The sequence below is a fragment of the Candoia aspera genome, chromosome 1 (assembly GCF_035149785.1).
Source record: "Candoia aspera isolate rCanAsp1 chromosome 1, rCanAsp1.hap2, whole genome shotgun sequence".
Taxonomy (NCBI): domain Eukaryota; kingdom Metazoa; phylum Chordata; class Lepidosauria; order Squamata; family Boidae; genus Candoia; species Candoia aspera.
The window spans coordinates 7323131-7338900 of NC_086153.1; the positions used below are offsets into that span (position 1 = coordinate 7323131).

The following is a 15770-nucleotide window of genomic DNA, read 5'->3' on the forward strand; positions in this document are numbered from 1 at the left end:
CCACCCCCTAGAGTCAGACACCACTGGACTTAATGTCAAGGGAAACCTTTACCTTTACTTTACTTATTTGAAGTTAGCTTCTAATTTACAGAACATCTCACAATGAATCTATGGCTTTTTCTCCTGGTCTTGATTGTTACAGTTCACCATAAGCCTCTTTTCTATTTGAAATGACCAAGACAGGCTAAGATCGTAAGTTTAAAAAAAGGATCTAGATACAGTCATGGAGGACAAGACTCTTGGCAGTTATAAACTAGGGTCAAACAGCAACAACAGAAATAGACCACTGAACTCCTGTCCACATCTGTGGGCCTCTTGGACATGTATGGTTGGCCGCTATATGACGCAAAATGGCAGACTAGATGGACTTCTCATGCTCTTAGTTAAGTAAATGTTCAGATTCCAGGAAAACTTACAAGCCAATAACACATACAGTATGTATAGCAGACATACTCTGGAGGTTTCTTCCTAAAAGCTTCACTGATGCCTACCCTAGCATCATTTCAGTGCCAGGTGAAGACCTTTCTATTTTCCCAGACTTTTTAAACTGGGTTTTAATTGTATTTTAATTGCATTTTAATTCTAGTTTTTGAATGACCACCTTGCAGCTTTCTAATTTATAGAAGTCTTTATTTTGCATTTTATTATGTGTGTTTTTAATCAGACTGTATTTCTAATGTGTTTTATTGGAAACTGCCCAGAGAAGTTTGGCTATTGGGTGGTTTAAACAATTTTAGGAGGGAGGGAGGGAGGGAGGGAGGGAGGGAGGGTGGGAGGGAGGAAGGAAGGAAGGAAGGAAGGAAGGAAGGAAGGAAGGAGAAAAAAGCCTAACATTTGGCATGCTCATATATCTGCTGTAGAGAGAAAGGTTTTTTGTCTGTGATGAAGGCCAGTCTCTAGAAGCTGGGTAAGAAACATTTCAGCCACAGCTAGAAGACCTGCTAGGGAGTACCCTCAAACACACTGGTGAAATCTCACCCGGCATTTCCCCAGAATCCTAATCAATGCATTTTAGGTGTACTCTGGATAGAAACCACAGCCCATTTTCAACAGCCACTTGAGATGTCTAGTCGGTTGTAGACCTGGTTGTACTTCGAGTTCCCAGCCAGAACATTCATTACTCTGCTTCTGCTCTCCAGAATCCCCACAGATCTTAATGTTTCCAAGATGACCCCCGTTTATGTTGACTCATATCTGCCCTTCCTTTCTCCTATAAGAATCTACACCAACTAGGTAACATCATCAGTGCTAGTGAGAGAAACCAGATAAACGTTCAAGCAGAAAGCAATACCCCAATCAAGGAACTACCAAGGAGGAAACCACAGCCCCACCAACATTGGCACAGGGCAAGCTACTATATATAAACAGGGAGCACACCCCACCCTCACCAGCACTGATGATGTCACCTAGTTGGGTCATGAAACGTCTGCAAGCAAACAGTCAAGTTCAGAGAGAACCAAGGACTCCACATGGCTTAGTATCTTTGATATTAGAACAAATAGAAGATTCAGTATTTGGAAGAAAACTCCTTGAGATGCCAAATTGTTTACTGTTTAAAAAGAAAATCCCAACCATGCTGTACTTCGAACTTGTCATTGAAAGGAACCAATAGAGCAAGAGAGAGAGAGAGAGAGAGATTGAATGATTGCTTTGTAAAAATAGCAGGTAATAAGCCAAAGAGGGAGACTTGCCCCATTTTCTCCTGGAAGCCTGTTCATCTGTACCAACTGTCCTTGGTCATCCAATACCAGCTCTGTATAGGTCAGCATGTCGGAAGGCAGGGGAGGAGCAGGGAGAATCGCAAACTCTTTCATAAAGTCCCATAATTTGATCAGAGCCTATAGGAATTTGAAGGAAAAAAGGTTTAATTATTTTTTTAATTATTTTTTTTCCCTAGCCTTTTCATTATTTTTTTCTTATTTATTTATTTGTTTGTTTAAATTTATATCACCGCCCATCTCCCCCCAACGGGGCACTCTAATCATGCTGCTCTTTGTGATTTGGTTGAAATGTAACAAGAAACTATGATTTTGCATACTGAACTTGGAGAATCATGGACAAAATCAAATTTGGGTGGCATATCATGGCTTGTTCTCAGTAAACAGATTAAAGTAGAACGATGGAAAGACTGGGCATTACTGGCTGTGGAGAACTGGTTGGTGAAATTGACAGAACCTGCTGAGATGGAATAACTGATTTATTTGATTAGAGAAAGGTCATTATTGACATTCATCAATGACTGGAAACCCCTTACGGACTTTTTGCATAAGAAAGAAAATGATTTTGTGACTTAGGGTTTTGATGATTAGAAAATATAGGTTATTTATTTATTAAATTTATATAGCCACCCATCTCAGGTTATAGAAAGAAGGGATTATGTAATCTTAGAGAGAGGTTTGATTAGAATTTTATGTATAACTGTTGAGAGGAAGATTGGAAGCCACTTCTCTATTAATATAATATAATATAATATAATATAATATAATATAATATAATATAATATAATATAATATAATATAATATAATATAATATAATATAATATAATATAATATAATATAATATAATATAATATAATATATAATCATATTTCATGGTTTTTGTTCTTTTATTTTTCTCTTTCTTAGCTTCCAATCTTGGTATTTTACGCATTTGTAGTTTATCCTCTTTCTCTAAGGTTACAGCATGGTTCTCTCCTTTCCATATTTTATCCATTCTAATCATCAAACCCATAAATCACAAGTTTGTTTGTTTCTGTTTTCAGTTAAGAAGTCCATAAAGGGTTTCCAGTCACTGAGTGCCTGCTGCTTTGGACTTGGAAGTCTAGCAAGGCAAGCTTGTTTTTTTATTTTTTTATTTATTTATTTATTTATTTATTTATTTATTTAAGGAATGCATGTGGTTTTATTTATTTATATTTATTGCATAAATTCATATGCTTGACTTCTGGGACTTCTTTCCCGTTTATTTCTGTGCCTGCACTCTCCCTGCTGCTTGGGCACTTGTTTAACAAGACCAACAGCAAGTGTGCAACGACCTCTCTTGTGTGTTGTGCATGTTTGGCCTGGGACAGGACAGTGGCACCCAAGGAGGTCAGGTTTGATACTCAAGTTCTAAAGATATCTGACAGAGCATTATTGGAAACGGGACAGTGAATTAGCGATTCTTCATCTATCCCAAATTTAGAACTAGGAGAGCCGAAGTTTCTTCAGTTACCTGCCGAAACATTTCAGGAATATCATATACATATGTTGTCCCCAGTGACTGGGCCTGGAATCTCTTGGACTGGAGTAAGTCCTTTGTCACATACGGAGTATTGATGAGCATTCCATGTAGAGGCCCTTGCTTATCACCATAAGCCTGGAACATAATCTAAAAAGAAGAGAATGTACATCCAGGATTAAGTCAGATCATCAGATGAAACTCACTGTGATTTTTTTTAATCCCTCAGTCTGGATTCAGCTATGGTCTGGTGTCCAGAAATGCTTTCTTCAAGCTAGAACCCTCCAGTTAGCCAAGAATCATGGAAACTCTATTCCAACAGATCAGGAAGGCATTCAAGAACTCTAGAGGCTATACACAGTATCCTGGCATAACGTTACATGGACCTTGGAATGTGGCTTAAACAAGGAACAATGGAGAGCATGTTCCAGAACAGAAGACTGAGTCTTTGAAAACCACTATGCACTCAAAGTGGGCAGTGTCTGTGATGCATAGCCAGATAAAACATGGAGCAAAATAGGGACTAAATGGCTTGAGTTCAAGGAAAGACCAGCAGAGCCTCCTCTCATAATTGTCAGCTTGCTCCCCTGTAATTTCTGGATAGGCTTTTTGCCATAGTCTACCATGGTTAATGCATAAAGTTCAGGTGGTGTGAGAGAACAGGGCCTTCTCAATGGCTGTATCAATATTCTGGAATTCTTTACCTATCAAATGAATGTTGCTTTAATTGCTATACAGACAAACATAAACATCCCTTTCTTATTTTCATTGTTCTAATTGTTCTTCACCATGTACTACTTCTTCCTCGGAATACAGAGGATGATACAAACAACATCGTCGTCATCAATTAGAAAGTGTGGATAACTGACGTGGCAATACCAGGGGATCGTAGAATAGCAGACAAAGAATTAGAGAAGATCACAAAGTATCAAGATCTGAAAATCAAAGTTGAAAGTTTATGGCTTAAACTGGCCATGGTGGTCCCAGTGGTTATCGGCACACTGGGTGCCATACCAAAAACCCTTGGACGGCACCTAGAAAATCTGCCCATTGACAAAATTTCCATCTGTCAATTACGAAAGGTCCACCTGCTTGGATCCGCAGATATATTACGCCGATGCATTGCGACATCCCAGGTTCTTGGGAAGAACTTGATGCGAATGGAGGCCAACATCAGCTAAAGAACTGGCAGCTGTGATTTCACATTGTTGTGTATAATAATAATAATAATAATAATAATTCCAGTCTAAACATCTGGCTGACTGCGCGACCAACCCTAACATCAATAATAATAGACCTGTTCGCCCTGTTTTTCTCAATAACCAAGCAGCTGATAGACTAAACTTCCAGATGTGCTAGACTTCAATTCCCACAATCCCACAACTCTTGGTCAAGGAACACAGAAGCTGTACACATCTGGAGGACACGCAAACACAGGCTTAGGAGCTTGCCTTTGCAGAGAGATCCACTGAATTCCCAAATTGGTGTCTGTGGGACTGTTAGGTAGAACCTCCATTCTGTAACCAGCCTATTGAAACAGGATCGGATACCCACATATAAGGAGGCAGTGAACGAAAGAGAAATATTTTCCAATTATAATCCCGCACTCATTTGATGGAGACGTACTTGAGCGGTCCTGGAGTCAGTCACTTCTTTATACAGGCTTATGTCGAGGTAATAGCCAGATTCGTTGGTCAAGAACAGCCGGATTGGGATAGCCTTGCCGCTGGGTGTGAGCTGAATGTTAATCTTCAGCTCAGCCTGCAGGACTCGCAGCTTCCACAGACGGCTGCCGTAGCGCATAACCATGCTCCGAACAGACTCCTCGATCTGAGTGGCAATGGGGGAAAAAAATTACAGAGAGATACATGAGAATGAGGAGAGGGCGCACAAAGGTTGCCGTGACCTTCACCCTGAAGATCAAGGCCTCTTCAGGATATGGAATACTGGATTTAAGGTACAGAGAGGCAGATTCTGATTGGATGCTACAAGCAGTTCTCCAAGAGTAAAGGCCATTGGACAGCAGAGCCTGTGACCCAGAGAGGTGGTGGGTCCATTTCACCGCTTGTGTGCAAGCAGAGGCTGTCTTGGGATGCTTTGACCTGGATTCCTGGACCAAGCAGAGGCTGTAACTAGTCACCTACATTTTCAGTGTAAGATTGTCCGTGATTGTGTCTGTGTGTATGCATGGGTGTGTGCACGCACTAGAGGGATGGGGAAATGTATAGCCCTTGGAAGAGTTCATACAAATCCACTTCCCCATTCACCCAATCTTTTGATACTTCGATGTGGAGAGGAACGTTAAGAGCAAAATCGTACGTGCAAAAATGGCATTCACGCCCTGCATTTCACTGCTGCCACAGCACCTTAAATCAACACAGGGATTGCCGCTCGGAGGCACGTTACTCTGCCATTTTATTAAACTTTCAAATAAATGCTGTTTGGTAAATAGTGCATATTAAAAGCAAGGCAATTGGAAGGGAGAGCTTGTATTCTCTCTCATACTCATGCTCCCTCTTTTCCCAAGGCCCCTCTGGGAAACTCCTTCTGCGGTATCTAGAACAGTGTTTCTCAGCCTTGGCCGCCTGAAGATGCGTGGACTTCAGCTCCCAGAATTCCCCAGCCAGCCATGGGAAACACTGATCTAGTTATTTAGATCCCTGCTGATCTGGACGTAGGCTGCTGGAGAGGTTGTGTTCTGGTCTTTTTCCCCGCTTAGCTTCCAACACCAGACAAACAATCAAGCAGAAAACAATGCCCAGCCGGAGAACTGCCAAGGAGACAAGCAATCAAGCAATCAAGCAGGAAACTGTGCCCCGATCAAGGGACTACCAACCAGACAATCAAGCAGACAAACAATACCCCAATCAAGGGACTACCAAGGAGAAATCCACACCCCCACCAACATTGGCAGGGCAAGCTGCTGGAGATAAACAGGGAGCAAACCCCACACTCACCAGCACTGATGATGTTACTTAGTCAGGTCATGAAACATCTGCAAGCCAACCACCAAGCTCAGAGAGCACCGAGGGCTCCACAATTTACCAGAAAATGAGCACCCCTGTTTGAATTCCTAGATGTTTTTCAAAGCATTCTGAAATTCTTTTCTTCCCCTTCACGCCGTCTTTTTGCAGAACGTTGATTTCCTTTTCCACCTTTCTTCTCATAAGGAGCAAAACGCATCACCACCTCAGGGACAGGGGAACATCATACCTTTGATGGGTCCATAATAACTGTAGGGACGAAGTTGAGGAAGATGTGGTTGCAGTCGGTGCGCACATTTGTGTTGTTGAAAGCCACCTCCAGCTCATCCATGGCCTCCAGAAGCAAGCGCTCTCCCTCGTTCTGCAGGTATTCGAACGACGCTTCCTGTACAAAGAAACTCCTTTTGTTAACCCCCGCTGAGCGACATGTGGCACCCAAATGGTTTCCAGGAGAATCAGGAGCTGAATAAAAGCAAGCCCTTCTGCCATATTTATTTCTCATTGCCACTTCAAATTCATAGAAGCAGATGGGAAAGAATCTGGCTGTGCCAAAGAAATTCTGTTCACTGATTACTTCTGAAGTCAACATCTTAAAGCACCTGTTTGCTCCAAAATCAAACAAAAGCTGAAAATGTTGGTCCTGCTCACTTGGATATTATTATTAGACCACTTCCCACATTCTCCACAGCTGTCAGAGGCTAAAACATTTTAAAACAACAACTACTACTTCTGGCCACGCATTATTTACCTGTGCTTTAAACCATCGCTTTAAAAATGTCCTTCCATTGTCCTAACACAGGATGAATCTCAGCCAGCACGTCTTACTTGGAGTTCTCCAAGATCTCTTTATTACTTTTTTTAGTGAAGAAACTCCGCCATGACCTTATCTGCCACACTCCAATTTCCGTGACCCATACATTATCCCCAGCACAGGACACAAACAAATCAAGCCCCACCTTGGTCACCAAGTCCGAATGGCGGATGATCGCCCGTACAAAGAATCGGTAGTCGGTAACCTCAGCTCCTGCCTCGACTTTCGCTGCCCCCAGGTAGAGGTGCATTTTGTGATTGGCACATGGGATGGCGGTGAGGTCAAAGTTGCGCATTCGGTTAAGCTCCAGCTGGAATGCCAAGGCCGGCTCCAAGTGGCGGTAGATTCTGTCCTCTTCAAACTGGGAAAGAAGCAAACTTGTTTTACGTACCTGATCGTAGACAAAGAGGGAGCGTGGCATTCCCTAAGGTTCCTCATCTAATATAAAGCCTCCAGGAAGGAATGGCATACAATGACAGATGGATGGATGGATAGATGAAAAGATAATGTGAATAAATCATTTTCTGGAGAATCATCAACATAGCCAAGAAACGGGCTCTGTACCATACTCAGGGCCCAGGTACACCATACTAAGCTATGGTTTTATGAATAAGCTACTATTGCCAAGGTTTGCCCAGCACACTCAGCCTTAAAACGTGGTTTCCAAAGATCAACAGTTAAGTTCACATGTCATGCCAGGCCACCATGTGCTTTTAGTGTCTATGAATCTAGTCAATCCAGCAGAACTCAGCTGAACCACTATGGAACCTACTAAGAGAATCAAGACTGAAAAAGCATGTTGTTTTTAATGAAAACATTTTTTAAAATCTGTTCAATCGTGGCTGATTCTCGGAGACTGCCTGGACAAGTCCCTGCAGTTTTCTTGGCAAGGTTTGTCAGATGCAGTTTGCCATTGCCTCCTTCCTGGGGCTGAGAGAGAAATGAAAACATTAACACTTACCTTATCCCTGGCACGGAATGTAAAGAATTTGGGGAATTCCCTCTGGAAAAGAAAGCAAAATTAGTATGGGAAATTATCATTGCTCATTAGTCTCATCTCTATATTTTGCAGTGACTTACACTACCTCACTGAACTTAGTCCCCATTCCAAAGTTACACCCCATACAGGAAACTTTAAACAATCCCAATCATTAATTCTCATTACTTTTCAAATGGATTTCTATTGTCTAATTTTAAGGTGCCCTGGAAAATGTTTGAGAATGGAAGCAAGATATAAAACTAGCAAAGAGAAGTTTAATGCTAAAACATAAAATTCAGCAGAAAAATCTTAAGACCAAATGATGTAAATTGTATTCCAGAGGCCCAAATGTATTCTAAGGGACTGCATTTAGCATGAACAGGATGAGCTGCAGCAAACTGGGGACCTGCCCATCCCCACCTCTCCCCGAAGCCTGGAATCAAAAACGACTGAAAACAGAAGGTGATCTAAAGAGAATCAGGAGCCAAGGACCCCCTCACAGCTACTCCAAAGGAGATAGAGGGATGGGGGGAGCCCAGATACACTCACATACACTTGTTCTAGCATTCAGAATCCTCAGTTATAGCTGTGGCATAAGCCAACTGATCTTGATTTTCATTTTTGCTTGGTCTTGTGAAATGGGCTAAAACAGGAACTTCTCTGACCCAATGGGCATCTTTTGAATGTTGCCAACGTTGTGATGCTGGTTGCTGTGTGACTTTGCCTATTTACATATTAATGAGGTTGTGCCCTGCCGTACTTCCTGTGTCCCCAGGATGCTTTTTAGCAGCCCGGTTTCCTTTTGGTAGGTAGCTGAACACTTGCTAAACATTTCATTGTACCCTAATGATAGATAGATAGATAGATAGATAGATAGATAGATAGATAGATCCATTCAATCGTGTCCGGTTCCTGGAGACTGCCTGGGCTAGTCCCTGCAGTTTTCTTGGCAAGGTTTTTCAGAAGTGGTTTGCCATTGCCTCCTTCCTGGGGCTGAGAGAGAGGGACTGGCCCAAGGTCACCCAGCTGGCTTCGTGTCTAAGGCGGGACTCGAACTCATGGCCTCCTGGGTTCTAGCCTGATGCCTTCACCTTCACCTTCTAAATGTTGGACCAGCCACCACAACTGAAGCCAGAGAAACAAGCCAGAAATCTTGTCCACGTCTTCACCACCTTCCTAAACTCTTCCTTGTCTCTTGCACCTGGGCAGCTGCTCGGTGCTCACTAAACTGGTTGCTCTTTTTTCTTTTCTTTTCTTTTCTTTTCAGCTCTTTGGTCTAGCATTTTCAGGCAAATATCCAATTAAACGTGCACAGGCAAATGCAAACGGAAGGACACGGAGGTAAACAAATCCTCAGAGTTCTCATACCAAAATCCAAAAAGGTAAGAAAGAAAGAAAGAAAGAAAGAAAGAAAGAAAGAAAGAAAGAAAGAAAGAAAGAAAGAAAGAAAGAAAGAAAGAAAGAAAGAAAGAAAGAAAGAAAGAAAGATCCGATTTCCTGGATGAAGGAATTATGCCCCTGCTGTGTTCTAATCAACCAACCATCATCAAGACAATCAGAATAATTCGCCTAAATTAACCAATCAAGACACCCTGCAAATTGGAGAATGCAAAAAGCTACATGAGAAAATCATCATAGCTGGTTATTATACTAATAATCGTGTTAAAAGCCTAATGAGATGAGGAAATTGCAAGCCTGCTGAAGCAACTCTCTATTACTTCAACATGCTGGGAAGTAATTATATAGACTGTAATTAAAACACAAAACAAGCCCACGCCAAGGCCGGTGAGTTACACCGATAGTCCAGTGCTAGAACGAACAGGAATGGGAAAACGGAGGACTGAGCCCAGTGCCCTGGAAGGGCTGAGCGAGTCTGTCTGGAATTTTTCTTAAATAGGTGCCAAGTGTTGGGAATTGCTCACCAGCACAACACCCAGAGCGACAGCTCTCCTGAAAAGTCCAACCCTCATTTTCTGGAAAAACAGACCAAGAATAGAGAGAAAGGCATGCTACGTATATAGTTGAGCCGTAGCGGCCAGGAAGAGGTTCTTTGAAATGGGTCCACAAGCTTATTGGCTCTGCTGTCCAGGGAGAGCATCCTTCACTGCAACAAGGGTCAGCCCCCTTCTCAAGTTGGAGCTTGTGATGGGTAAACCCGAAAGAAGAACGTCTGCGGTCATCTTGCCCTTTTGGGGCACCAACAGTGTCGCGTGAATGCTGCAGGCATGCCTATGATCCAATAAAAGAGGGCTTCTGTTGGAAACAGCAGGTACGCAGAGAACGTAGAAGACTCCCGAAAAGACTCCAGTGTTTGGCGTGGGAGAAGACTCCTGAGAATACCGTGGACAGCCAAGGAAACAAACCAAGGGTTCATTGAACAAATCAACCCAGAGTTCTCACTCGAGGCACGAATTGTCCTACTTCGGACACCTTGTGCAAAGATCAAGCTCTCTGGAAAAGGCTCTGATGCTGGGGAAAGTAGAAAGGAAGAGAAGGAAAGGATGGCCAGCAGCAAGGTGGGTGGACTCAGTCATGGTGGCAATGGGTACACCGTTGGGAGACTTGAAAGAACAGGTGAGGGACAGATTGTCACGGAGCAAATCTATCTGTGTGATTGAAAACGACTCAATGGCACATACTCAAATCAAATCAAATCTTTATTATGGTCATAGACCAGCACAAGGCACATAATCCATCCATCCATCCATCGGTAGACATTAATGTTACTGAACAGTAGTGCCCCCTACTGGAAATACAATGGCAGAAGACACTATGGCAAATTGGAGATGGTGCTTGATATAGCAACAACAGAGCATGTAGTATTACTAATAGGTGACTAAGTTGCCAAAATGGGAGAAACAGAGAACCTGGAATTATAGGAAAATATGGGTTGTTCGTTCAATGAACAGTATCAGAAGCAAACAGACTACGCAATAGAAAACTGAAATTGGAAAAATGGAATCTTGTCTCCAGGACGCGCTCACATGCAAACACTGAATTACTGGTGTCAAAACTTAGAAAATTAAAGGGAGTAGGTGTGCCAGCAAGATTTGACCTGGAGGACATGCAGTCAGATTACTGTAAAGAACAGATTCAGCAAACCTAAGTTATGAGAAAGAGGAGGGAAGAGATAAGAGACGGAGGAACCAGAGGCAGGAAAAGTGCCCAAATTTCAAAGATGAAAAGATCCAAGTGGCTTTTAGAACGAGCTATCACAATAACCTGAGAAAGATGAAGGATGAAAGACTTGGAGAACTTGAAGGATACATGAGGGATGATTCCTCTCCTAAATCTTAACCTCTGTCATTAAGATTGATTGATCACGCAGAAGCCCATTTTAACCAGCCTTTAATGTGGAAGCATGAGGACTAGAATCTTATTTTACCTTTAGAAGACAGATCATAATCCAGCAGAAAAACAGGTCTTCTGCATGCAGAAAGTCATAGATTTAATCCCCAGCACCTCTAGGCAGGGATGGGAGAAAGATCGTTAAAAGTAAAAGCGAAGAATTTAAAGTTGGGTATTTGATCAAGGTTAAAATAGATATGCTGTTATCTCTGGTAACCCTTACTGGACTTTTGCTGACCAGGACTGAATGATGACGTTTTAAGGATTTGTTTATAGATAAGAGATGAGATCTTCAGCAAAGGATCATTACCTTGTCGTGGTGCTGGAGCTTGAGCACCTCAACGATACCATGAGCTAAACTGTGAAGGGCCACCCAAGATGGGAAGGTCATGACAGAGAGGTCAGACTAAGTGTGATCCCTGGGGAAGGTAATGGCAACCCACCCCAGTATTCTTGCCGTGAAAACTCAATGGATCAGTACAACCAGAGATATGTCGGTATACCATCGGAAGACGAGACCCCCAGGTCGGAAGTTGGTCAAAATGCTACTGGGGAGGAACAGAGGATGAGCTCAACTAGCCCCAGACGTGATGACGCAGCTAGCTCAAAGCCGAAAGGACGGCTAGCGGCCGACGGTGCTGGTGGTGAACAGCGAATCCGATGTTCTAAGGATCAACACGCCATTGGAACCTGGAATGTAAGATCTATGAGCCAGGGCAAATTGGATGTGGTTATTGGTGAGATGTCAAGATTAAAGATAGACATTTTGGGCGTCAGTGAACTGAAATGGACTGGAATGGGCCACTTCACATCAAATGACCACCAGATCATACATGGACTTCACCAGATGGACAACACCGAAATCAGATTGACTACATCCTTTGCAGCCAAAGGTGGCAGACATTTATAGAGTCAGTAAAAACAAAACCTGGAGCTGACTGTAGTTCCGATCATGAACTTCTTATTGCACAATTCAGGATCAGACTAAAGAGATTAGGGAAGACCCACAGATCAGCTAGATATGAGCTCACTAATATCCCTAAGGAATATGCAGTGGAGGTGAAGAATCGATTTAAGGGACTGGACTTAGTAGATAGGGTCCCGGAAGAACTCTGGACAGAGGTTCGCAACATTGTTCAGGAGGCGGCAACAAAATACATCCCAAAGAAAGAGAAAACCAAGAAGGCAAAGTGCTGTCTGCTGAGACACTAGAAGTAGCCCAAGAAAGAAGGAAAGCAAAAGGCAACAGCGATAGGGGGAGATATGCCCAATTAAATGCAAAATTCCAGAGGTTAGCCAGAAGAGATAAGGAATTATTTTTAAACAAGCAATGCGCGGAAGTGGAAGAACACAATAGAATAGGAAGGACAAGAGACCTCTTCCAGAAAATTAGAAACATCGGAGGTAAATTCCAAGCCAAAATGGGTATGATCAAAAACAAAGATGGCAAGGACCTAACAGAAGAAGAAGAGATCAAGAAAAGGTGGCAAGAATATACAGAAGACCTGTATAGGAAGGATAACAATATCAGGGATAGCTTTGACAGTGTGGTCAGTGAGCTAGAGCCAGACATCCTGAAGAGTGAGGTTGAATGGGCCTTAAGAAGCATTGCTAATAACAAGGCAGCAGGAGACGACGGCATCCCAGCTGAACTGTTCAAAATCTTGCAAGATGATGCTGTCAAGGTAATGCATGCTATATGCCAGCAAATTTGGAAAACACAAGAATGGCCATCAGATTGGAAAAAATCAACTTATATCCCCATACCAAAAAAGGGAAACACTAAAGAATGTTCAAACTATTGAACAGTGGCACTCATTACACATGCCAGTAAGGTAATGCTCAAGATCCTGCAAGGTAGACTTCAGCAGTTCATGGAGCGAGAATTGCCAGATGTACAAGCTGGGTTTAGAAAAGGCAGAGGAACTAGGGACCAAATTGCCAATATCTGCTGGATAATGGAAAAAGCCAGGGAGCTTCAGAAAAACATCTATTTCTGTTTTATTGACTATTCTAAAGCCTTTGACTGTGTGGACCATAACAAATTGTGGCAAGTTCTTAGTGGTATGGGGATACCAAGTCATCTTGTATGCCTCCTGAAGAATCTGTATAACGACCAAGTAGCAACAGTAAGAACAGACCACGGAACAACGGACTGGTTTAAGATTGGGAAAGGAGTACGGCAGGGCTGTATACTCTCACCCTACCTATTCAACTTGTACGCAGAACACATCATGCGACAAGCTGGGCTTGAGGAATACAAGGCTGGAGTTAAAATTGCTGGAAGAAACATTAACAATCTCAGATATGCAGATGATACCACTTTGAGGGCTGAAAGCGAAGAGGAAATGAGGAGCCTTATGATGAAGGTGAAAGAAGAAAGTGCAAAAGCTGGCTTGCAGCTAAACCTCAAAAAAACCAAGATTATGGCAACCAGCTTGATTGATAACTGGCAAATAGAGGGAGAAAACGTAGAAGCAGTGAAAGACTTTGTATTTCTAGGTGTGAAGATTACTGCAGATGCTGACTGCAGTCAGGAAATCAGAAGACGCTTAATCCTTGGGAGAAGAGCAATGACAAATCTCGATCAAATAGTTAAGAGCAGAGACATCACACTGACAACAAAGGTCCGCATAGTTAAAGCAATGGTGTTCCCCGTAGTAACATCTGGCTGCGAGAGCTGGACCATAAGGAAGGCTGAGCGAAGGAAGATCGATGCTTTGGAACTGTGGTGTTGGAGGAAAATCCTGAGAGTGCCTTGGACTGCAAGAAGATCCAACCAGTCCATCCTCCAGGAAATAAAGCCAGACTGCTCACTTGAGGGAATGGTATTAAAGGCAAAACTGAAATACTTTGGCCACATAATGAGAAGACAGGACACCCTGGAGAAGATGCTGATGCTAGGGAGAGTGGAGGGCAAAAGGAAGAGGGGCCGACCAAGGGTAAGGTGGATGGATGATATTCTAGAGGTGACGGACTCGTCCCTGGGGGAGCTGGGGGTGTTGACGACCGACAGGAAGCTCTGGCGTGGGCTGGTCCATGAAGTCCCGAAGAGTCGGAAGCGACTGAACGAATAAACAACAACAAGAGATGAGATATGAGAAGAAGAGATCATTTGTTGTATTTTAAGGGAAGGTAATAAGTTACCAAAACTGTTTATACATTGTGATGAAGGGGGAAGTAATTTCTTTAAATATTTCTTTTCTTTACTATATTTTTAATTTTTTTCTTTTCCATCTTTCTTTTATTTTCTGCATTTTCAATTTTTGATTTCTATTCTTTTATTTTCCTTGGTTTGTCTTAGTTTTCATCTTTTTAATTGTAATGCTTAATAAAATTATTATAAAAAAAATAGAAGGCAGAAAGCAGGTCTTCTTCATGCAGAAAGTCATAGATTTAATCCTCAGCACCTGTAGGCAGAGATAGGAGAAACTGCCTCCAACTCTGCCCTCCATTCTGGAACATTGTAGGTATGTTAGAAACAATTCCCAGATTTCCCAGCAAATAAACTGCAGTCCAACATTCCTGGAAGATACGAGGTTGGGGAAGATTGGTACAGACCAGTGTTTCTCAACCTTGGCCACTTGAAGACATGTGGACTTTGACTCCCAGAATTCCCCAGCCAGCACGGTTGGCTGGGGAATTCTAGGAGTTGAAGTCCGCACGTTTTCAAGAGGCCAAGGTTGAGAAATACTGATACAGAGAATGCTGGGAAAGATGGACCAATAGTCTGACCCGACTGCTTGTCTCCCTAATCTCCTTGCTAACAAAAGGCCTATCTCTGGCATCCACACTATTCTTTTCTTATTACTGTCCGGCTCTTTGCTTTAGAGCAGCTGCTTAAGAATTCCACCAGAGCTCTTCGACAGCTTGTGGATTTATTCACAAGCATTAAAAGGAACTCTCCTTTCCCCCAAGTTATCCATTTTAATTCTCTTAAACTGCCCAGATTTCTACTTTCTAAAGCCCCCTGCTTTTCACTTAAGCCTTCCACACGTTTCCAGCTTCCTGTCTTAAAGCTGTTGATTGATTGGTCTCTGTTCTGTGCTTTCAGACTGGCTCCCATCCCTAATAGCTGGGCAATGCCCATCACCACCAACCATGGGCAAAACATTCCAGAAGAGGTGGTAGCCTGCACAGGTAAGGAATTTTTCTGCTTTTTTTTTTTTAGTTTATAGCAGTGTTTCTCAACCTTGGCCGCTTGAAGATGTGTGGACTTCAACTCCCAGAATTCCCAAGTCAGCTATGCCCAGCAGCTTCTCTGCTCCAGTAGCAATGCTGAGAAGCTCCAGCCAGCCAGCAGCTGGTAAAGCCCCTTCCTTTCCCCACCCCAGCACAGACTGAGAAATGGCCCAGCCAACACTTCAGCAGGAGTGTAGAACAGCAGCTGATTGCAACTGGTGCCAACTCGGTGGCGGCTAACTGTTG

At 42.8% G+C, this 15770-nt stretch overlaps 1 protein-coding gene across 5 annotated transcripts in view; it reads right to left on the reverse strand.

Annotated features, from left to right (window-relative positions):
- Window positions 1-15770, reverse strand: part of ACACA (acetyl-CoA carboxylase alpha) — a 252885-nt gene that overhangs the window by 103984 nt on the left and 133131 nt on the right. For all 5 annotated transcript variants that reach the window (XM_063296753.1, XM_063296749.1, XM_063296752.1 and 2 more), the window contains 6 exons: window positions 7977-8018; window positions 7161-7376; window positions 6434-6589; window positions 4847-5050; window positions 3215-3370; window positions 1692-1838 (listed from right to left, as the gene is read on the reverse strand). In XM_063296753.1, coding sequence (XP_063152823.1) covers window positions 1692-1838; window positions 3215-3370; window positions 4847-5050; window positions 6434-6589; window positions 7161-7376; window positions 7977-8018 — 921 coding nt within the window. The remainder of the gene's footprint in view (window positions 1-1691; window positions 1839-3214; window positions 3371-4846; window positions 5051-6433; window positions 6590-7160; window positions 7377-7976; window positions 8019-15770) is intronic.